At 42.2% G+C, this 24,413-nt stretch overlaps 1 protein-coding gene across 1 annotated transcript in view; it reads left to right on the top strand.

Moving 5' to 3' along the window:
• atrn (attractin) overlaps nucleotides 1-24,413 on the top strand; it is a gene marked incomplete at its 5' end in the record, with an annotated part of 253,285 nt that overhangs the window by 87,739 nt on the left and 141,133 nt on the right. Inside the window, 9 exon segments of the mRNA XM_080750193.1 lie at nucleotides 1,948-2,167; nucleotides 3,099-3,284; nucleotides 6,321-6,566; nucleotides 8,715-8,852; nucleotides 13,361-13,454; nucleotides 15,311-15,363; nucleotides 19,379-19,473; nucleotides 21,181-21,259; nucleotides 22,732-22,889. Of these exon segments, the coding sequence (XP_080606319.1) occupies nucleotides 1,948-2,167; nucleotides 3,099-3,284; nucleotides 6,321-6,566; nucleotides 8,715-8,852; nucleotides 13,361-13,454; nucleotides 15,311-15,363; nucleotides 19,379-19,473; nucleotides 21,181-21,259; nucleotides 22,732-22,889 (1,269 nt within the window).

Genomic DNA, 24,413 nt, shown 5'->3' with positions numbered 1-24,413 from the left:
ACAGTAATTTTCACATAATAGACAAAAAGAAAAGAAAAGAAATGACCTGATGAATAACTCTCCCTTGACAGAGGCTCCTATTTAAAAAGTTTCTTACCGTATGCATAAAACTTGCACTTACAAACCAATTAAAGCATCATTCATAATTCATATAAAAAAAGTTAGTAGTTAGTATTTATATAATAATGCATGAAAGTTACACCTAAACTTAAGTGCAAGCATAGATTCTAAATGATGAAAAAGTTACCTTGATATTGAATTCAATGTTATTATAGTGCCAGATCACAAAACATGTTGTCTCAGGACACTTTATATATAGAGCAGAGACCCAACACCCACCTTGGGCATGTTTGTATAGATGTTTCATTTCCATCAATGAATTCTCTGACTTTGAAGTGTAAATCTACCTATGGAGGTGGATTCTGCTTTTCAAAGTGAATGTCAGTGGTTTCTTGCCATTGGTTTCTGCAAAAAATACGCTCCATTCTCCTAAAAAATTAGAAAGGCAAACAAGTGAAATTATTACGCAATATTTTATGCTTTAAATATAAAAGAATAGCAGATATACAAGCTCACAGCGCGGCACCGAGTGCCGCGCTGCGAGCTTGTAGATCTGCTATTTTTGAAAAATCGTGAAAATTAGAATTTTGACCCGATTCTATAAGTGTCTTTTGAATCCTTCTAAGGTGTTTTGAAAAACCTATGTTTCTGTGTCAGCAGTCTGGCATACACTGCAAGTGAAAGAAGTGAAAGAGAAAAGTAAAAAAAAAAAAAAAAGCATTTGCAGTAAATCTTGAGGAAAAGAGTTTGCCTGGCTCCAGCCCATAGACCGACCCACTCTCAGAGTGGACTGTTTCTCTGGTCTGGTGTTGTGTAATGAATCTGCAGTTTATCGTCCGAAATGGCGGCTCCTCCAATGAGTGCAGGGGGTGGGGGTGGGTCTCGCACAGACAGACACACACACGACGCGCGCGATCGCTCACGGCCGTGCACGTGCGTCGCGATCACTCGCGCGCGGCCACGCTCGCACACACAGACACACACGCGATGTTTGTCGCCAATGTGTTTGCTAATGGCTTGGCTAGCAGTGTTGTGCGGACGGAGGAAGCCGCAAGTAGGCGGATCCGCTGATCTCTAGTGATTGGTTTAGGGGAAGTCAAAGTCCCTCCCCCGTAAATCGCTCAGACAGGGCACAATGTCAGACCTAACTGAGTCTGAAATCAGGCTAAACGGAGTAGTAAAGCCCAAAGATTTGAAACGGCACATCTGTATGTATGAATATGATTCATTAAGGGGGCACAAAGGGCGTCAATATAAGAGCTTTTAAACCATTCAGAACGGGTACACATTATAGCGTATTATTATTTTATGCTTTAACTATTGAAAAACAGCAGATCTACAAGCTCACAGCCGCGCTGCGAGCTTGTAGATCTGCTATTTTTGAAAAATCATGAAAATTAGAATTTTGACCCGATTCTATAAGTGTCTTTTGAATCCTTCTAAGATTTTTTGAAAAACCTATGTTTCTATATGTCAGCAATCTGGCCAGCCATCGTCAAAGAAAAGGTCCTTTTCACTTAAATGGAGCTCAGTTAGTCTGTTCTTGAGAGACTACTATGTCAGTGGTTCTCAAACTTTTTCATGTGAAGGACCCCCAAAATTATATTTATTTGGCCACGGACCCCCATCTCAAAATATTTAGTTCCAGGGACCACCCAGAAGCAAAATTTGAGTTACAACCGTTCGCTTTGAAAATACATACATTCAAAGATTTGCGCACACTTTCACGCAGTGCGGCACTCGGTGCCGCGCTGTGAGCTTGTATATCTGCTATTTTTCACTGGTTAAAGCATTCAATACTTCTAGGCCTAAATGGGTTAAAAAATGAAATTTTATCGATCCTATGAGAAGAAGACCTGACTTCCACCTCGTATGTCTGGTTTACAGTACAAAGCTACCGTGACGCCATGGGTGGGCCTGAGGAAGATCAACGTGTCCTACTGGTGCTGGGAGGACATGTCCCCCTTCACCAACACCTCCCTGCAGTGGCTGCCCGGAGAGCCCAGCGACGCGGGCTTCTGTGGCTACCTGGCCGAAGCCGCCTCCAGCGGCCTCAAGGCTCAGACCTGCATCAACCCCGTCAACGGCAGCCTGTGTGAGCGCCCAGGTGGGTGGAGATACACAAGAAATGGATGGTGTTTGTTTGTTTGGCAGTTGTGTAAAGCAGTGTTTCTCAAACTGTTACATTTCAAGGTCTCTCCTTAACTCTGACAGTGTACGAATGGACCCTAACGGTTCCATTTGTAGGGTCCATTTGGTTCCATTTGTACACTGTCAGAGTTAGACTTGTATGGGTCAGTTTAGACACCACAAAGGAGCCCACAAAGTCCCTGGAATCCACTTTGAGAAACGCTGGTGAAGTAACAAAGTACATTTGCTCAAGTACTGTTCTTTTACTTAACAGAGTATTTCTACATTTGAAGTATAGATGCTTTTACTTTTACTTAAGTAATAACTTTTTTTCCACCACTGGTGTTTGGTTTGGTGCTCCAGTGAGTGGGTGCAGACTGGGCACCCTGTGTCTATTAATTAAAACATTGGCCTGAATGTGAGACTGTTTGTTATTGGAAATTACATAGATCTTCAACATTTTCAGGCCACAGACCCCTTAGTTGAGAGAGAGATGAAGCAGGGACCCCCCACAACCTTTTCAGAGATTCCATATAGTTTCATGGTTTGACAGCAACGATCATCAGCGTGTTTTGGAGTCAAGTCAATTTGTGTTTTCAGATATTTAACCACTTGAATCGTCAATACTCAATAAACTTGACCTTTGCCGAAAATAGCCGATCTACAAGCTCACAACGCCTCGCAGCGCGAGGCGTTGTGAGCTTGTAGATCTGCTATTTTTGGCTTTAGTTCTCAGAATATGGACGCTAGAGTTCAAGTGGTTAATATAAAAAAGGAGAAAAAAGTTTCTATCAAACAAAGATTTGAAGGACCCCGTGAAGTAACTCTCAGGACCTCCTAGGGGTCCCGGACCCCCTGTTGAAGACCCCTGGCATAAGCTAACTCGTCTCCAACCTGTTATTTTCCAGCCAATCACAGTGCCAAGCAGTGCCGGACGCCGTGCGCCATGCGGGCCACCTGCAACGAGTGCACCAGCAGCAGCTCGGAGTGCATGTGGTGCAGCAACATGAAGCAGTGCGTGGACTCCAACGCCTACGTGGCCTCCTTCCCCTTCGGACAGTGCATGGAGTGGTACACCATGAACAGCTGTCCACGTAAGCATCACGTCATCACTGATCACAAGTGGTCGTCCATATATCCGTACATGGGGAAATGTGTCCCTGGCAAAACTCGGCCTTGTTTTTTTATACCACGATTTTGCAACCCATTTTCACCCAGTGCCAATTGCCTATGTAATCCTGGGCTCTGCTCTCCCTCTGCCGCGCCTGGGTAGACTGACCTCATGCTTCCTTCAATGCATGAGTAGTCCAAGTTGTTTCTTTTCACCTGGGGGGGATTTCCCCGGGATGGACGTAGCGCGTGGAAGGAACACGTTATTCCAACCTGTTCCTTTCCCCTCCATCAAGCGCCCCAGCTGGCCAGGGGGAGGCATTATTGAGACCAGGATTACACAGATTTACAGATTTACACACTATTTATAATGTTATTTTTTGTCATGCGACCCAAATACTGAATGTCAAGTCTCCAGGTTTTCTTCAGAATAATGTATGACACTGATTTACTACGACACTTTGGCACATTATGAGTCCTCTAGTACTAGTGGTTCTCAAACGTTTTATTTTTAACCCCCTTAACTCTCTGAGAGTGTAGAAATGGAACCAAATGGACCCGTAATGGTCCATTTGGTTCTATTTGTACACTCTCAGAGTTACAGACCTGTTAAGGTCATTCAGGACTCAATTTGTACAGTGGAATTTTGGCAAATATGTCCACCACAAGCCAGCATGTGAATGTGCAAAGGGGACCTCAGAACTATAAAACGGTCTGTAGTTATGATAATGCTTTAAGTGCTCAACGAGGGCATACTGTACTTTACATCTTTGAACAGTAATGGATCTAACGTTCATTTAGCTACGTTACAAACGAAAAAGGTTATTTTGCGTGTTGACCCGTTACTTCAAAGGGATATATTTTGGAGCCTCAATGACATTTAAAAAAAAAGGTAATTATCCTGCACTTATTTCTCTTCCCACATCCACAGCTTTAACCCATTCAGGCCTGGAATTATTGAATGCTTTAACCAGTGAAAAATAGCAGATATACAAGCTCACAGCGCGGCACCGAGTGCCGCGCTGCGAGCTTGTAGATCTGCTATTTTTGAAAAAGTCATGAAAATGTGTGCAAATCTTTGAATATATGTATTTTAACGGGAACGTTTGTAACTCAAATTGTGCTTCTGGTAAGGTAAGGTAAACTTTATTTGTCCACAAGGGAAATTTGTCTTGGGCTTTCACCCCTGCTACAGCCACACACAAAACATCAATAACAAATACACAGTAGAAATACATGACACAGGGGGGGACACAACATCACACAAGTGCACAGTGATTCATCAATACTCTCAGTCAGTGCTGTTTCAGAGCCTCGTTCAACAATCCACCAACAAGGGTGGTCCCTGGAACTAGATATTTTGAGATGGGGGTCTGTGGCCAAATATCAGTTTGGGGGTCCTTCACATGAAAAAGTTTGAGAACCACTGACATAGTAGTCTCTGACATGGTAGTCAAGAACAGACTAACTGAGCTCCAGTTAAGTGAAAAGGACCTTTTCTTTGACGATGGCTGGTCAGATTGCTGACATAGAAACATAGTTTTTTTTTAAATCTTAGAAGGATTCAAAAGACACTTATAGAATCGGGTCAAAATTCTAATTTTCACGATTTTTCAAAAATAGCATATCTACAAGCTCGCAGCGCGGCACTCGGTGCCGCACTGTGAGCTTGTATATCTGCTATTTTTCAATAGTTAAAGCATAAAATAATATACAATATGTGTACCCGTTCTAAATGGGTTAACCTTCCCATAAGCCAGAACAGTCCCACGTGACTTTTGAATTAGCCTGTGAGAGATTGGTAAACTAAGGACATATGAAAGATACACGTAATAAGGAAAACGAAGGGGGGAAATGTTAGAATAAAGTCTGCATAGCGATATTCACCTGCTGAAGGTTATTTACTGGAGCACGATGTAATTACATTTAACTGATGTTTCGCATACTTTGAAGCAAAAACAAAACACACTATGCTTTTTTTCCCAATCATATATATCGTCGTTGTCGGGTGTAAACCTCGTATCTCCAAGTTTCAAATTTGTATGTTCTTTCGCAAAGCAAAGCTCTGCTTCATCGTACAAGGCCGTCGCACAAAAGTAGTGAAAACAGCCGATCTACAAGCACACAACGCCTCGCACCGCGAGGCGTTGTGTGCTTGTAGATCGGCTGTTTTCACTAGTTTAAATCATTTTTTAAATGCAAAATGCAAAACGAACGGTTTTGGACATACAAGGTTTTCACCCGACAACGACGATATATTTTTGTGATGTGATCTATTGTCTTTGTTGTGGCAATAACCCAGTATCCTCCAGGGAATCTTAATGCGGACGACATTTTCCAATAGATGACGGGGGAATATGTCAAGGTTGTTTTTTAAGCTTTGAGGCAGGTGCAATTAAGGTCTGGCCCATTGGCCCCTTGAGGGGTACATGTTTGGAGATTAGAATATAATGTATATTGTTAACACATTCCCCAGCTGCTTTTTTATCTGTTGTGTAGTAGTCAGCGCCCTGTTGTTGTTTTTGTTAATGTGCTTGTTTTTATTCATCTAACCAGGCACTTCAATTAGCAAACCAGTTCTTATTTGCAACAAAGGCCTGGTTAAAAGGCCTCAAGAGGAATGGCGGGAATAAAGAAGACTTAATAGCAAGAGTTCAGGGCAGCCTTTTCATGCATTTTGAATTGCGATAAAACGTTTTGGCAAAGACAATGAAAAATATCTGAATCTTTTTCTCATTTATTTAGAGGAATGGATGGCATTCAAAATGATTAAAACAACTAAATTATTAAAAACCTATCGCACTCTTATAAGGCTATTTTATGTATTGAGGCACATAAATACGTTGCACTAAGCATACATTGACTTAACCCAATGCTAGACCAGGGGAAGCAAATCCCTTTGGCCAGATGGCCAAGACATGGCGCCCTGAGGCGTCTTACTGGTGTATATAGTGTGTATGTGTGTCAAATGAAATTGCTTTTCTTAAACAAATTCTATAACATTTGTCTCTCTCCTGCAGCTGAGAACTGCTCAGGATACAGGACCTGTGGCCAGTGTCTGGACCAGCCGGGCTGCGGGTGGTGCACTGACCCCAGTAACACCGGGAAGGGCCAGTGCATCGAGGGCTCCTATCGGGGACCCTTCCAGACCTCTGTCCCTGCTCCCTCCACCCTGCCCGGCCTCCCCTCCAGCCCCCAACCGGCCCTCAATGCCAGCATGTGTCCCGGAGAGGCAAAGTACAACTGGTCCTTCATCCACTGTCCAGGTGACGAGTTCCTTTCAATTCATTTAATCTGTTTTTATTTTTGAAGCGGTGAAAGACGCTTCCAAGGAGTGGCTTTGTCTGTCCAGTACATGTTTTTTTGAGGATTCCCATAGATTCCCAAGGAGTGGCTTTGTCTGTCCCGTACATGTCCCGTGCATGCAGAATTGAGGATTGGTCAGGCTTCACATGACAATTTGGCCCTCCAGACAAAATCATTAATTCATTCAGAATTCATAAAAGTATAGAACTAAAGCACATAAAAAATATAGATCTAGAACACAGAATGTATAGATCTAGAACACAGATTTCATAGCTCTAGAACACAGAATAAAAATTCACCGCTTCACTTCGAACCGAGGTTTGATTTTTATGAAAGCTTTTATGAAATGGTATATCATAAATACACAATACAATATACACAGCAAAACGTTGCAATATACACACTCCAACACAATACAATGAAATTCAATACAAATGCACAGAGTAGAACCCTACTCAATTTAATGAAACCCTACTCAATTTAATGATGTTTATAATAGTTATTACAGTATGTACAGTATGTTGACAAAATATACCAAAATAACTCATGACTAATGCCATTATATAAGTAATTAGAAAATAATAGATGACTTCAACTACTATGAACACACTGCCAAACACTATAAGACTGGAGTTCATTCCAACGGCATTTCTATCCGTTTTGGGGACAGCCTTTGCCTGTTGCAGACAGTTACAACATCTAAAACGGTGCTATTGTTGAGATAAATACGTTTAGTGTGCTCAACTTTCATCACCACCGGCATTGTGTCACATGTGTCCAACAGTGGACATCTGGCCTTGACACATTTCTTCCATTCTTACACTCATCACTGTCCAATGCCCAGTGTGACAGCTTGCAGTGGTGTTTTTTTTATTTTTTACTTCTAATCCAGCACACATTATTTGAAAAGTTTAGTTACTTTGTAGATTTAGATTTTTATTTAAAAATGTAGATTTTTATTTAAAAAAAAAACACATTACTGGTCTCAATAATGCCTCCCCCTGGCCAGCCGGGGCGCTTGATGGAGGGGAAAGGAACTGGTTGGAATAACGTGTTCCTTCCACGCGCTACGTCCATCCCGGGGAAAATCCCCCCTGTCAGGTGAAAAGAAACAACTTGGACTCCTCATGCATTGAAGGAAGCATGAGGTCAGTCCGTTGTCTCCCCAGGCGCGGCAGAGGGAGAGCAGAGCCCAGGATTACATAGGCAATTGGCACTGGGTGAAAAATGGGTTGCAAAATCGTGGGATAAAAATTTAGAAAAAAAAACAAAAAAAAACACATTAACCACTTCAGCCCTATTTGCATTTCAGCCGAAAATAGCCGATCTACAAGATCTACGAGCTTGTAGATCTCAAAAATAATTGTATAGAGCATCGCAGCGGAAGTGGTTTACTGGTCCCAAAAATCTCCCATTCATTTTACCCATAGACTTTTACAAAAACATTTATAACAATTGTGTTAAGCCTAGAACCAAGCCATCCAGGATTGCAGTGAATCATGACCATAAAACCTTTGATCCTATGTGAAAACATATTTTAATATATGGACCAGTAAACCACTGCGACGCACTATACATTTGAAACCTTTCTTCATAATTATTACTTTATACTTTTGGTACTTTATTTAAAGGGGAAGACCACCCATTTTCAATATTGAACTATGTCATTAATATAACTTAGAGGAGTTGTGTGGAAATAGAAAAAAAACTTCCCCCCCTTCTGTGTTGCCTAGAACTGGAGGATTGATTTTGGGGTTTGTATTGTAAAGTACAACGGAACGGTGTGATGTCATCAAGTTGTACTTTACAATACAAACCCCAAAATCAATCCTCCAGTTCTAGGCAACACAGAAGGGGCCAAGGGGGGGGAACTTTTTTTCTATTTTTTCCAAACTCCTCTAAGGCATATTAATGACATAGTTCAATATTGAAAATGGGTGGTCTTCCCCTTTAATTAGATTTTGATCCCAATACTTTGATCCCATCTACTTTTACGCAAAAGTAAATTTTGAATTCCAGACTTTTTTAGTATTTCTACATTGCCGTATTGATACTTTTACTTACAGTAAGTAAAACATTTGAGTACCTTTTGTCCCCTCCACTGACAGCGTGCCAGTGTAACGGCCACAGCCAGTGTGTCAACGAGAGCGTGTGTGAGAAGTGCGAAGACCTGACGACCGGCCGACACTGCGAGAGCTGCATCTCCGGCTTCTACGGCGATCCCACCAACGGGGGGAACTGCCAGCGTGAGTCATCAATTAGTCGATCGATAAATTATTCAGTCCTTTTTCTGCGTTGTTTCATTAAGGCTGTCTGTATTTCACAGTCGGCACTGTGTGTTTTGCCTCATTCCTTCGGGGCCGTTAAATATTTATTGTCCTCTGCGGGCAGCGGTCAAACGGTGGGGGAAATCGGTACACCGATCAATCTCTCTGCGTTATACGTTGCTTATGTTATGTTTGCTTGTTTTAAGTGGCTGGAGTTTTGACCTCTTTTTAGACTCCATACACTACTTCGTATGCATAGACCTTGGAAGCAGTGTTAATTTTGTCGACTAAGACTAAAAGACTACAAGATTTTGACATTTTGTCGATAAGACTAAAACTATTTAAGAAGACTGAGACTAAGACTATTATTTGTGTTATTCAAAAGACTAAGACTAAATCTAAGACTAATGGCTGTACAAATTAACACTGGTATATAACTGCAATGAAATTAAAGCCAAATACATATTTTATGTATGGTTTGGTTTGACCAAGTAACAGGCAGTAGAAGACAATGACTTGTTCAGAGTTATGTGGTTATATTTAGCCCAAAAGACTTAGCCTAAAAGACAACGACTGATATTTAGTCTAAGACTAGACTAAATAGACTACTACTAAAACAATTTCAGAAGACTAAGACAGGACTAAGACTAAATGGTGTTATTCATAAGACTAAGACTAAATCGACATTTGCTGAAAAAAAATGAACACTGCTTGGCAGTGTTTGTCACAAACCTCTACACGGTTTGCTCATTTTACCAGCTCCCAGCTATAAAGTGAAGCGTGCTTTGGGGATTTTAAAGATTTACTGTACTCCAAGCCAAGACTGACAGTCAGTCAATCAGTCAATAAGCGGCTACGTAGCCTCATTTAGCGTCTCTGTACTCCTACAGTGAGATGGCGTGTTTGTGCTTACTAGCTCCAAGCTGTAAAGTAAAGTGACCCTCGGGGGGATGTTATAGATTTGCTACATGGCTGCAAGTGACAGTCAGTCGATCAGTTCAATTCATGAAGCTTTATTGAAGCATTCAATTGACGCCTTGTAAAATCAATCTTACTTTGTTAGAGACAAGAGTGCAAAGCCATCTCGGCTTAGATCAAGCAATTAAACATGCGTATAAGAGTTCTTGATTATCCCCGCTGGCTGTCTCTCTGCTCTTCCTCCATTTATCTAATATATATTTAAACTGAGCATTATCAATTGAATTTCTCATATTTCAGGGGATAGGATGGAGCCTTTTCATGTCTGTATTTGTCACGCTATATTGTAGGGCTAAGTGTACTTACTCAGTAAGCCACATATCAGTGATAATGCAGTACTGCAGGGGTCTTCAACAGGGGGTCCGGGACCCCTAGAGGGTCCTCAGAGTTACTAGAGGTGGTCCTCCACATCTTTCTTGTACATATTCCGAGAACTTTAGACAAAAATAGCAGATCTACAAGCTCTACGAGCTTGTAGATCTGCTATTTTCGGCAAAGAGGTAGATTGGCTATTTTCGGAAATGGGTTTCCTCAGACGGGTGGCTGGTATCTCCCTTAGAGATGGGGTGAGAAGTTCAGTCACCCGAGAGAGACTTGGAGTAGAACCGCAGCTCTACACTTGGAAAGGAGTCAGCTTAGGTGGTTCGGGCATCTAGTACGGATGCCCCCCGAGTGCCTTCCTAGGAAGGTCCTCGATGCACGTCCCACTGGGAGAAGACCCTGTGGCAGACCAAAGACCAGATGGAGGGATTATATCTCCAAACAGGCTTGGGAACGCCTCGGTATAATCCCTGAGGGAGTGGAGGAAGTTGCTCGGGATAAGGAAATCTGGAGGTCTCGGTTGGAACTGTTACCCCTGCGACCCGATTCCGGATAAGCGGTTGAAGATGGATGGAGGTTTGGTGTAGAAGGGGAAAAGAGCACACTAAGTACAGAGTGAAAGGTCAAGTTTATTAACTATTGACGGTTCAAGTGGTTAAATATCAGAAAACACACATTGACGTGAATCCAAAATACACTAATGATTGCGCTGACTTCAAACAATTAAACTATATGGAATCTATGAGAAGTTTTGTGCGACAGAGGTTTCTGCCTGACAGTGACGATATTTTAGTGATTATATTGTGAGGAAAACATTGAGATAATAGCCATTTTGGTTAGAACTGACTGAAAATAACTTTGTACTTCAAGTTTAAAATGATACTAAAAAAAATCAAGTGTCCAAATAAATTCCAAATATTATCAAATGATCTTGCGGCACCCCTGCGCTTCCGTCGCGGCACCCCAGGGTGCCCCGTCACCCACTTTGAAAACCCCTGAACTAGAGCCACATACAGCGAAAACCCTCCCAGGCCAGGCCCTTTTATTTACTGTCTGAACCGATGCTGCACGTCTGCCGTGTCCTCAGCAGAACATGGGGATTCTGCACAGACACTGAGATTTCATGCAGAATAAATCAAGGGTGACTGTTACAACAACTGTATACATTACCGCAACCCTGTAGGAAAGATGTGCGGGATAAAAATCGAAACAAAGGACTTCTGTGCTGTTCACCAATCACTAATGCAGGATAAATGTAACAAGAAATGTGTGCCCAAAGGGGGATTCTGCGATGACTACTACTGTGTGTATATAGTATTAATCCCTTCAGTACGGGTACACTTAACTATTGGAAAATAGCAGATATACAAGCTCACAGCGCAGCACCGAGTGCCGCGCTGCGAGCTTGTAGATCTGCTATTTTTGAAAAATAGTGAAAATTAGAGTTTTGATTCTATAAGTGTCTTTTGAAACCTTCTAAGATTTTTTGAAAAACCTACGTTTCTATGTCAGCAATCTGGCCAGCCATCGTCAAAGAAAAGGTCCTTTTCACTTAACTGGAGCTCAGTTATTTTGTTCTTGAGGGAATACTATGTCAGTGGTTCTCAAACTTTTCATGTGAAGGACCCCCAAAATGATATGTATTTGTCCACGGACCCCCATCTCAAAATATTTAGTTCCAGGGACCACCCAGAAGCAAAATTTTAGTTACAAACGTTCGCTTTGAAAATACATATATTCAAAGATTTGCACACATTTTCGCGACTCTTTTTCAAAAATAGCAGATCTACAAGCTCGCAGCGCGGCACTCGGTGCCGCGCTGTGAGCTTGTATATCTGCTATTTTTCACTGGTTAAAGCATTCAATAATTCTAGGCCTAAATGGGTTAATGCAGGATAGACACAGGACAAACGCCCATAGGGGGAACCTCTACTGCTACTACTACTGTAGACGGTATTGTTGCAAGATAGATGACGATAGATATAAATATGTGATGGTTTGGACTTCACTCTGCCAGTGGCTACTGGCTGCCATGAGAGACATTTGTCATGAAAGTCAGTTCATAAATCACAAAAAAAAGAAAGAAGAGCCTGCGTTGTTGGCTCGAACACAACTGGCAAATCAGGTGCATCAGAGGAAAGATACGCGTTTAATCAAAGATTCCTCTTCATAATTTAAGTCAGTGGTCTTCAACGTTTTCAGGCCAGGGACCCCTTAACTGAGAGAGAGATCAAGCAGGGACCCCCTCTACATATTGTATAAATGTGTGATGCAGATTTTCATCGATTTCACAGATAGATTCATAGACTTGTTTGACAGCACTGTCATCAGTCCATGTTGGATTTGTGTTTTTAGTTAACTTGACCTTTCACTCTGTACTTGGTCTGCTCTTTTTTACCTCTACACCAAACCTATTTGCCGAAAATAGCAGATCTACAAGCTGCGAGGTGTTGAGAACTTGTAGATCTGCTATTTTTGGCTAAAGTTCTCCTCAGAATAGGCATGCGAGGGTTCAAGTTGTTAATGTAAAAGAATGATCCTATCACAAAGATTTGGAGCACCCCCTGTAGTAACTCAGAGGACCCCCTAGGGGTCCCGGACCCCCTGTTGAAGACCCCTGATTTAAGTTATGCTTTCCATAGCAAAGCAACTGCTCATTTCCCTGAGCCAATCGTTGGCCGGTGGTAATACTGCCCTAATTAAATTAGGGACCAGTGTAATGACACGAATAAAGTGTTCTACCTCAACCCCTTGAATCAATGTTCCAATTTGTGTTACTGTACTTAACAGTCAAATCAAGAGTTTGCACTCATCCGTAATGAAAGTCTGTGATTATGAAAGTCGTTGCATTTCTTTCTTTCTTAGTAGTTTTGTAGTTTTTTTTACTTACATAAGAGTTGTTGTTTTTTCTATCCCAATTGTGACGGCACCATTGTATTTTATATATGTATTGTTGGAAGGAGCCTATTTCACCCATGCAATAGCACAGCCAATGCTGGGTACCGGAACCTGAAAATGCAAATGGATTCATTGTCAACGCAATTACATTTTTTACTTATTGTTCTTCTCACTAGTCCTAGGACCTATAGTCGCTTTGAGTACGTTGATCAAGCACAGTACAATTGATCACAATGTATTATGATTACTTTCAAAGGATAATAACATGTACTTCTTGTGTTTCCCCACAGCTTGCAAGTGTAACGGTCACGCCAGCATGTGTAACCCCGGGAACGGGAAGTGTTTCTGCACCACCAAGGGCATTAAAGGAGACCGCTGTCACCTGTGAGTCACCGTCCTTATTCTCTGTCTGTCCCAGGGGCGTCACAAGGGGGGGGGGGGGGGGGAAGTGGGACTGAGTTACTAGGGCCCAAGGTGGAGGGGCCTTAATTATTTTATACTTTAGCTATTTTTGAAAAGTCGTGAAAATTTGTGCAAATCTTTGAATATATGTATTTTTGAAGCGAACATTTGTAACTCAAATTTTGCTTCTGGGGGTCCCTGGAACTCAATATTTTGAGATGGGGGTCCGTGGCCAAATACATATAATCTTTTGGGGGTCCTTCACATGAAAAGCTTTGAGCACCACTGACGTCAAAAAACCTTAGAAGGATTTAAAATATTCAAAGACTTGCACACATTTTCAAAAAATAGCAGATCTACAAGCTCGCAGCGCGCGCTGTGAGCTTGTATATCTGCTATTTTTCAATAGTTAAAGCGCGTAATAATGTGTTCCCAGTCTAAATGGGTTAAACCCCCTCCCCCTATGAAGAACATTCATGGGGGGGGCCCCGCAGTGAATCCTTGTACCCAGGGCCCAGCATTTGGTGCGACACCCCTGATATCACCTCTTATTCCACTCCATAGGTGAATGCTCGCTTCGGTTCGCTCTGAGCCCTGCACGTATGCAAGGTTTTCAAAACAAATGCATGGCTTTGTAAATCAATGGCAGGCCTTGAGGCTTGCAAAGGCGTGCCTTCGCCCAAGCAGTCACTGGTGTCGTGCGTCAGTGAGCGCCGTCCAGGTCGGCTAGCCACGGTGGATGGAATGCGTTATCCTATGAACCAAAGCGAGTGCTCCCTCTGTATCTGTATCAGTCACAGCGATGGAGGCATGGGTTCTGTGGTTTTGCATAGTTTTGGTATTGAAATGGCATATCGTTGTTGTCAGTTGGAAAACTTGTATGTCCAATAAAAATAAAAATTGCAGATCTGCTATTTTCACTAGTTTTGTGCGACAGTCTTATGATGAAGCAGGTACGAAAAAACATACAAATTTGAAACTTGGAGATACAAGGTGATATGTCTACTTCTACCATTATGTTGCTACTGTTGCAGAGAAATCTTGTTACTCAAGTTTTCCTGATTTCTTTTTTTCTTCTTTTCATTTCAAGAAATTGATTATATGGGTCATTATATGACACATTCTCATGATCAGGCGTTGTGAGCATGTAGATCTGCTATTTTCACAATAGAACCACCAAATATAATATAGCACTGTAATATTGGATCATTCCGTCCTTGACAATAAGCAATCCTACTGTTTGAATGCTGTACAGACGCACGCATGGAGCAAAAATAATGATAGAAAGAAATACAATGGATTTTTTTTTTCAACTTCAACTTCGACAAGTCGACTGAGTCGACTTGTCGACTTTTTTGTTAATGCCCTAGTGTGTGTGCGTCCCTCATGTACTCCTCTCCTCTATCTCAATGTTTCCCTGGGCTGCATGGCCCCTGACTGGGTTTGGATGAAGGTCAGGACATGAGGCGTTGTCCGTCCTGCAGTGTGACATATGAACTACCTCACCATCCAGTGGTTTAGTCACGCTTAAATCTTCATCATTCATGCTCTCTGTCTTTTACTTTCTAGCGTCACAGGACCATTAGAGTTTATTTCTCTCCCTCTTTCTCTCTCTCTATCTCTCTCTGTCTCTCTGTCTGTCTGTCTTTCTTGCTGTTCGCGCCTCTCTCTGTCACTCTTTCTGCCTGCGTCGTTATAATCCAAAACCTAAAATCTCCCTCTTTCTTTCCCCATATTTTTCCTCCACTCTGCCTGCATTCTTTTGACCCATTTGTCATCTCCCCCTTTTCTAAAATGTTTCCTTTTGACCACTTATTTTTTTTCTTTTTTCTTTTCAGGTGTGAAGTGGAGAACCGTTACCAAGGCAACCCGCTCAAAGGAACATGCTACTGTAAGTGTAATAAATTCCACTGCCTTCAGAAACCAGGTAGACATCTTCTCAAGGAGCATTAAAACCCATTTAGGCCTGGGATTATTGAACGCTTTAACCAGTGAAAAATAGCAGATATACAAGCTCACAGAGTGCCGCGCTGCTTGCCCACCCCTCCCCAACCCTCTCCCAGCTCCTCCTGCCTCCTTCTCAGGCCTGCCCACCCCTCCCCAACCCCCACTCAGCAGAGCAGTAGCAGTAGGTCCCGATTGTGATGTCACAATCGGACCTAAAATTGAAACGGGACCTAAAATTAGACAGCCCGTTCTGAGACCTGCTTACATAGATCTGCCAATAAACTGAAAACACACAATGGTCTGAAATAGGACTTTGTGAGGATAGAACATGCTGGTGGGACACCCAAAAAATACATAAAAATTGGAAAAATGAAAATTCATGGTGTAGTGTAGTCCCTTTAAGTACAAAGACGGAGTCAAACTCTGCCATTCCATTTCCATTATTATTATTATTCTCCTCACAGTATTAGCAGTTATCAGAATCAGTCTTTCTTTGTGAGAGAACAGGACCTCTGAATGATGGGTCATGGGCTGTCAAAAGTAGCCAGTAGAGGAGGCAAAGCTTTCACTTTACCGAAAGATTTTATTTTGTCCGAGCAATGGATATTTAAACACATTTAATAAGGACATTATTAAACGTCCATAGGTGGTATTTTTCTTCTTTTCTCTCCATACATTTGCTGAATTCCCAGTGAGATAGTAAACCGTGGAGACGTCGAGATGAAAAAGCTTTCTTCACACCACACCTAAGGAGGTGACAGGTGCATAGGAGACAAAAATACAGTTCACATAAGAAAAAAAATAAAATAAACGCTGTCTTCCCCACATGCCCGCATGTGCCTCCAGCTGCTCTCGGTGTGTCTATTTAACCCATTTAGGCCTGAACACAATATGACGCAATATTTTATGCTTTAAATATAAAAAAAATAGCAGATATACAAGCTCACAGCGCGCGCTGCGAGCTTGTAGATCTGCTATTTTTGAAAAATCGTGAAAATTAGAATTTTGACCCGATTCTATAAGTGTCTTTTGAATCCTTCTAAGGTTTTTTTGAAAAACCTATGTTTCTATGTCAGCAATCTGGCCCGCCATCGTCAAAGAAAAAGTCCTTTTCACTTAACTGGAGCTCAGTTAGTCTGTTCTTGAGAGACTACTATGTCAGTGGTTCTCAAACCTTTTCATGTGAAGGACTCCCAAAATGATATTTATTTGGCCACGGACCCCCATCTCAAAATATTTAGTTCCAGGGACCACCCAGAAGCAACATTTGAGTTACAAACGTTCGCTTTGAAAATACATATATTCAAAGATTTGCACACATTTTCACGACTTATAGCAGTCTTATAGCAGATCTACAAGCTCGCAGCGCGGCACTCGGTGCCGCGCTGTGAGCTTGTATATCTGCTATTTTTCACTGGTTAAAGCATTCAATGATTCTAGGCCTAAATGGGTTAAGATGTTCCTTCCCTTTGCCAAAATAACCTGATGGTCGCATGGAGCGAGACCGTTATTTTATAAAGTTTGCTATTATGCAAGTGAAGGCGACAGTGTGTGGGAGTCTTTTTTTTTTTTTTTTTTTCGTGGACTGGAAACTTTTGCGAAATCATCATAAATATTTATAACAAGGACCACCTTAGGAAATGTGGTTTTAAATTGGCTACATTGGAAGATGCTATAATTTTTAAGTTAAGACTTAGTTTTTTAAGACCATAACTCGAGTTGCAACAAATTGGGTTTGAGTACTCCCGGCAAGAAACCTGTTCTCGTACAGTTTTTTCTTATGTGTACTGTACTTTTTGTCTCCTACTGGTTGCCTAACCGGTACACGTACTGGTGAACCTTGAAAGTTCACCACATTAGAGTATTCGCTTATTAGCATAATATGCTAAACTGCCTCTTTCTCCAGCTCTTTTGTGATTATCGAGCAATTTGCACAAAACTTGCACATAGCATTAGTTTATCTAGCCATACTTGGCTACAAATCTGTTATACCATAACGACAATACGACATGAGCTTTCCACAGTCCACACATGCTGTACACAGACATTGTATTCAGGGACGTACTGGTCATTGGGAAAAGCGGGACAACGAACGGCCGGTTCATTCCCGGCCGGTCCAGGCTGGCCATTAGGGGAAAAAAATGCCTTTGTTCCATTTTGGGGGCTGGACGGCCAACAAAGTAAATCGTCACTGTCGGGCAGAAACCTCGTATCTCCAAGTTTCAAATTTGTAATTTTTTTCGTAAAGCAAAGCCCTGCTTCAACATACAAGGACGTCGCACAAAAGTAGTGAAAACAGTAGATCTACAAGCACACAACGCCTCGCACCGCGAGGCGTTGTGTGCTTGTAGATCGGCTTTTTTCACTAGTTTAAATCATTTTTAAAATGATAAATACAAAACAAGCGGTTTTGGACGTACAAGGTTGCCACCCGACAACGACGAAATATAACTCATGTAATTGGCCCACTGGCTTGTCACTTTGTCACAAATCTTTGAGAGAACTCTCTCTATAGCACGCAATGAGGGCCTCTCCAACTCTTTTTCCCGGGCTGAATCAGGGGCCCAGCATGTCCCTGATTGTATTAAACACACACACACGCATTACTAAGCAGCCTGTCAAAATTCTACTCCACTCCACTTATTGTCAGCTCAAACTGCAACACACATACACACACGTGCATCGTCACAATACTGGCTCTCCCCCCGTTGATGTGCTTCCAAACAGAGGCCCTCCTTATAGACTTACCAGAATATGTACTGTAATATGACTTTCAAATGAGAGTGAGCGAGCGAGCAATGCCGTCCCAACGAAACGCTCGCGTCGTCACAGACACTGACTGGCTGTTAAGACTCCCTCCCGAACAGACACCCTGCCGATAGACCGAGTATACTTGTGTGACATTCAGAGAGAGTGAGTGGGCGATTAAAAACTTAGCATGCTACTATCCGTCTCCCTTGCACACACACACACACACACACACACACACACACACACACACACACACACACACACACACACATGCACACCCAGCAAAGTCCTACTCCCTGTTGTTAGGCATCAAGCAGACGCTGTCATAATGTAGTTGTCTTGACATTTGAGCAAGACAAATCTAGCTATTGTGTCACAACACACACTGCACACTGTCACTGACTTTCAAACCGGAGTAGTGGGCAAGCGGTTCTTTAGGCCAGCCATAAATGACCACTTTCTCATGAAACGCAAACACACACTCGCGCTGCTTTGTCGCTCACTTTGAAAATTAACCCATTCAGAACGGGTACACATTATTGTGTATCATTATTTTATGCTTTAACTATTGAAAAATAGCAGATATACAAGCTCACAGCGCGGCACCGAGTGCCGCGCTGCGAGCTTGCAGATCTGCTATTTTAGAAAAATCGTGAACATTTGAATTTTGACCCGATTCTATAAGTGTCTTTTGAATCCTTCTAAGATTTTTTTGAAAAACCTATGTTTCTATGTCAGCAATCTGGCCAGCCATTGTCAAAGAAAAGGTCCTTTTCACTTAAATGGAGCTCAGTAGTCTGTTCTTGAGAGACTACTGTATGTCAGTGGTTCTCAAACCTTTTCATGTGAAGGACCCCCAAAATTATATGCATTTGGCCACGGACCCCCATCTCAAAATATTTAGTTCCAGGGACCACCCAGAAGCAAAATTTGAGTTACAAACGTTCGCTTTGAAAATGCATGTATTCAAAGATTTGCACACATATTCACGACTTTTTCAAAAATAGCAGATCTACAAGCTCGCAGCGCGGCACTCGGTGCCGCGCTGTGAGCTTGTATATCTGCTGTTTTTCACTGGTTAAAAGCATTCAATAATTCTAGGCCTAAATGGTTTAAAGTGGGCGATCTGTTCTGCAAGCACACACGCACGCACACACACATACACACAGCACACTGACTCTGTCCGTGTCGTTGGGGGCTTCCAACAGACACCCTCCTGATCGACTACCAGTTCACCTTCAGCCTGTCCCAGGAGGACGACCGCTACTACACCGCCATCAACTTCGTGGCCACGCCCGAGGAGGTACGTTGTGCGACGCTGCGCCCCCCGCGGCCACAGCATCTGCCTTGTCTGTCTTGTCTGTCTGCCTGTCCGTCTGTCGGCCTTTGATTATCGTGGTTCATATCGTGCACGTGTGTGATTCCGCTGGGCGAGGGGAGAGAACCATTTTGTAGCTGTCAGAAACATCTTATTTCTAGAGATAATGTGTTCTAGATTTGTCACTTTTGTTGCCGTTTTATTTTTGACATATTGGCATTGGAACTGGACTTTTGATGAGCTTTTGATGAGCTGTACACAGGGGAAGGGGGGTACTTGCATGGTTTCAGAAATCAGTATCGTTTGTTTGTTTGTTACCTTTATTTAAACTCTGGGATACAATTGAGGGCAAGCCCTCGTTCACAATGTAGCCGAGATACAACAATGTCAACAATAATATATACATTTTACGTACATCAATATTGAACTATGATCAGAAGACAGAATATTTGAAACTGAAGAAAGTTCAAGGAACTGAAATCAGGAACAATTAATTTAAAACATTTACATTCTGAAACAAAAGTGTTAGAAACATCGTCCTAAACTGGCCTAAGGCCGGCAGAGATCTTATTTTTAAGGATTCCTGGAGCTCGTTCCACGCAAGTGGAGCATTGATGGAAAATGCTGCTTTGCCAAGCTCTGTATGAGCAAATGGAACCTTGAGCGAGTCTGGTAGGGACTATAAGGGGGTACTGCATCCAATAAAGGTTTGAGAACCCCTGACCTCATGCCATCATGGACTAGTTTCCATCCCAACACAGGAAAATATGACCGTTGATTACATTATTTTCTCATTTGAAGAAAGAAAGAAAGAAAGAGAGCTCTTCCAAACAATGGCCCAGATTAAATGATTTGGTTAATAGCCTGTGTGGTCTGGCATGCTGCTGACGGCTGGCAGTCATGCACTTGGCTTCCCCGGGCAAAGGAGGACTTGTCCACTCAGCCACCTGGTCCCAGCATCTGGACACCAAGCGGAATCACAAGGATCTGATCCTCCAGTCCAAATGTTGCAATACTGCAGATGTGTGATTAGCATCTCTTCTCCAAATGGACGGCTCTGTATCGTCGCTGTCGGGTGGAAACCTTGTATGTCCAAAACAGTTCCTTTTTTTTTTTTTTTTTTTTAAACGAGTTGAAGTAGTGAAAATATACGATCTGCAAGCACACAACACCTCGCGATGCGAGGCGTTGTGTGCTTGTAGATCTGCTATTTTCACTAGTTATGTGCGACAGTATTGTATGATGAAGCAGGGCTTTACTTTACGAAAAAAAAGTACACATTTTAAACTTGGAGATACAAGATTTCTGCCTGACAGTGACCATATAAAAAGTGACCATATACAATCTATTTATTTTTCTCTCTTTATTTTTATTTTAGATATGACTCTGACTGTTCAAATATTTATTATTTGAATTATTTGGACATGCATGTAAACATGACTTTTCCTCGCCGCTGTATGGAAATGATCATTCTCACTGCACCACTGCATTGTTCATTCAGATTATATATAAAATATTCATCTGCAGAATATTACAGAATTCTCTTATTATTCCCACCACGCTGTCCATATGTGCTCCGGGATACTCATTACAGGGATGCAAGGGTTCATGTGGTCATGTTTATTATTATGGCAATAATGACGAGTGGGTGGTGATGGTGCTTGACGCATGTCCTTGTCCTCCTGTTTTCAGCCCAACAGGGATCTGGACGTGTTCATCAATGCATCCAAGAACTTCAACCTGAACATCACCTGGGCCACCAGCTTCACTGGTAGGTCTTTCACTTCAGCCCATGTCACTCCAATGTAGTTGAGTTCACATGTTTTTGACCAGAATGGGGGAAAAATGCCAGTACTTGTTAACTCATACCCTGCCAAACCCGAGGAACCCGAGAATTTCGCGATGTCCCTCCCTGCCACGCCCGAGGAACCCGAGAATTTCCGCCATTTTGAAAAAAAAAAAAAAAAAAAATCAAAAAATTTTTTTTTTCAAAAAATGTTTTGGGACCCCAAAAACGTTAGTAGGCATGATAGCGATCGCGAAATTGCTTGTTTAACCCCCATACAACCCCCATACAACTCAGGTAGCAGACCTCCAAGCTCACAACAGTGTAAAACATAATGGCTGCTATCTCATGAATGCCTGAACGGATTTCCATTCGGATTTTTTTGTTTGAAAGCTGTGAGCAAATTGGACACACGTGGTGCATTATCTAGGCATGGGTGTGCATGATCCGTGCACTATGAATTACATGGAAGTCTATGGAGACGAATGGCAGTTAAAGAGTACGAAGGTATTGTTAAATGGCAGCATATGAGTTAATAGTAAAATACACAGGGCAAAAATGCCTGCTGAAGTTGGGTCTAAGACTAATGTTCCTTTAGCTTTTAACAATTCAAGTTAATGTCAACTTGTAGTAGATAGTCTCCCCCACCCCAATTTAACCCATTTAGGCCTAGAATTATTGAATGCTTTGACCTGTGAAAAATAGCAGATATACTAAGCTCACAGCACTTGTGAGCTTAGTATACTTACTTGTAGATCTGCTATTTTTAAAAAAGCTGTGAAAATGTGTGCAAATCTTTGGATATATTTATTTTTAAAGCAAATGTTTGTAACTCAAATTTTGCTTCTGGGTGGTCCCTAGAACTAAATATTTTGAGATGGGGGTCCATGGCCAAATAAATATCATTTTGGGGGTCCTTCACATGAAAAGGTTTTAGCACCACTGACATACAGTAGTCTCTCAAGAACAGACTAACTGAGCTCCATTTAAGTGAAAAGGACCTTTTCTTTGACGATGGCTGGCCAGATTGCTGACATTGCTGAACATAGGTTTTTCAAAAAAATCTTAGAAGGATTCAAAAGACACTTATAGAATCGGGTCAAAATTCTAATTTTCACGTTTTTTCAAAAGTAGCAGATCTACAAGCTCGCAGCGCGGCACAGAGTGCCGCGCTGCGAGCTTGTAGATCTGCTATTTTTCAATAGTTAAAGCATAAAATAATGATACACAATAATGTGTACCCGTTCTGTAAAAGGTCCCCCATTTAGACCATTCAGATTTCCTTCATTAACGACACTGTTCACCAATGATCTGTCCTTTTCCCTGTTCTCTTCTCTTTTCTTCCTCTCTCTCTCCCTCCCTACTTTGTTGCTAACCTCCCATCCCTCATCCTTTCCTCCATCTCCCTCCCTGTCCTTCCATGTTGTTGTTTGTCTTCATCCTCCTCTTCCTCCTAGCAGGCACCCAGACGGGGGAGGAGATCCCCATCGTGTCCAGGAGTAACATCAAGGAGTTGAAGGACACCTTCTCCAATGAGAACTTCGACTTCCGCAACAACCCCAACATCACCTTCTTCGTCTACGTCAGCAACTTCACCTGGCCCATCAAGATCCAGGTAAACTGGGTGGAAAAATTATAATCTTAGGAGTTATTCTGGCGTGAGATTCCACTAAGACGAAACCTGCTTTCCTTCACAAACTTCTTGTTATTTAATGCTGTGGTTCTCACACCTTTGCATGTCAAGGACCCCCAAATTCATATGCCTTTGGCTGTGGATTTTATGCCAGGAACCCCCTTAAACAACTCTCTAAATGCCCACGTGGTGTCAACGCGTCAAACTCTTTGATGTCGCTGGAGGCCCACGCCGCGTTTGACGCGTTTACTGTATTTACATTAACAAAAGCTAAAACTGTGGGCATGGCTGGCAAAATGACCAAATTATGATCGGCAAACAACAGCTATATGCTACACTAGCCCATGCAGGGTGGAAGACAACAACATCCTGACTACGGTCATGTGACCAAGTGATGTCATCACCCATGCACTGACGCAACAGGGCCTTAAAAGAATAAAACAAACATAATTTTGTCTTTTTCTCCCCAAAAATCGACATTTTGTTTTACGAAAACAGCAGAACTCGTTGCAATGCTTTTAGATATTTTAAAAGCCAAAAAACAAACAAATCTTAGCAATTCCATGAATCTTAAAAAAAAATAAAAATGTGAAAATGGCCCATCTACAAGCTTGCAACACGGTGCGAAGCTTGTAGATCTGCTATTCTCACTAGTTTGGGTCCCAGGGCAAACGTCTAATCTCTCTTGTCGGATCTGGCCACTGCACTGGGGAATGCACTGACTGTGCTGCACGTTGCTCTGGGCAGAAGAGTGGCGCGGAATGTAGAGTCGGATGGAGGAGGAGGCGTGTTTGCATGCTGCCCACTTTAACCCATTTAGGCCTAGAATTAGAAGGATTCAAAAGCCACTTATAGAATCGGGTCAAAATTCTAATGTTCACGACTTTTCAAAAATAGCAGATCTACGAGCTCGCAGCGCGGCACTCGGTGCCGCGCTGTGAGCTTGTATATCTGCTATTTTTCAATAGTTAAAGCATAAAATAATGATACACAAAATGTGTACCCGTTCTAAATGGGTTAAACACGCCGTCTCAGATACACATGCGCACGCTTGTACACACTTACACGTGTACCCTTCAAGTACCCTCAGATACACACATAGATAAAAGGGACACACGCTTAATCTCAAACGCACACGCATTGTGCATTCACATAGAAGCCTCTCCCTATCTCTCTCTCACTCGCACACACACACACACACACACACGCACGCACACATTCCTACGCACATGGATGTGTGAGTGGAGTGCAGTGTTGAAGTAGCAGTGAATGAGCCTGTGTGTTCTCCTGGCCAGTGTTTATACAGCTACTGCTGTACCCACTGGCCCCTCCCTCTACCATGTGAATCTGCAGGAAGTGCATGTGTGTCTTAGTGTAGATTTTTAGTCGTTCTTTTGAATAAAATTAGTCTTACAGTAGTTTAAAGTCACATTTTAGTCAACTGAAATGTTCCAGTGTTAGTCCAGTTTTAGTCGACTGAATCTACACTTAATTTAGTTGACTAAG

This window comes from Nannobrachium achirus, assembly GCF_963921795.1.
Source record: "Nannobrachium achirus genome assembly, chromosome: 20".
NCBI lineage: Eukaryota > Metazoa > Chordata > Actinopteri > Myctophiformes > Myctophidae > Nannobrachium > Nannobrachium achirus.
This window is presented reverse-complemented; position numbering and strand designations above follow the sequence as displayed.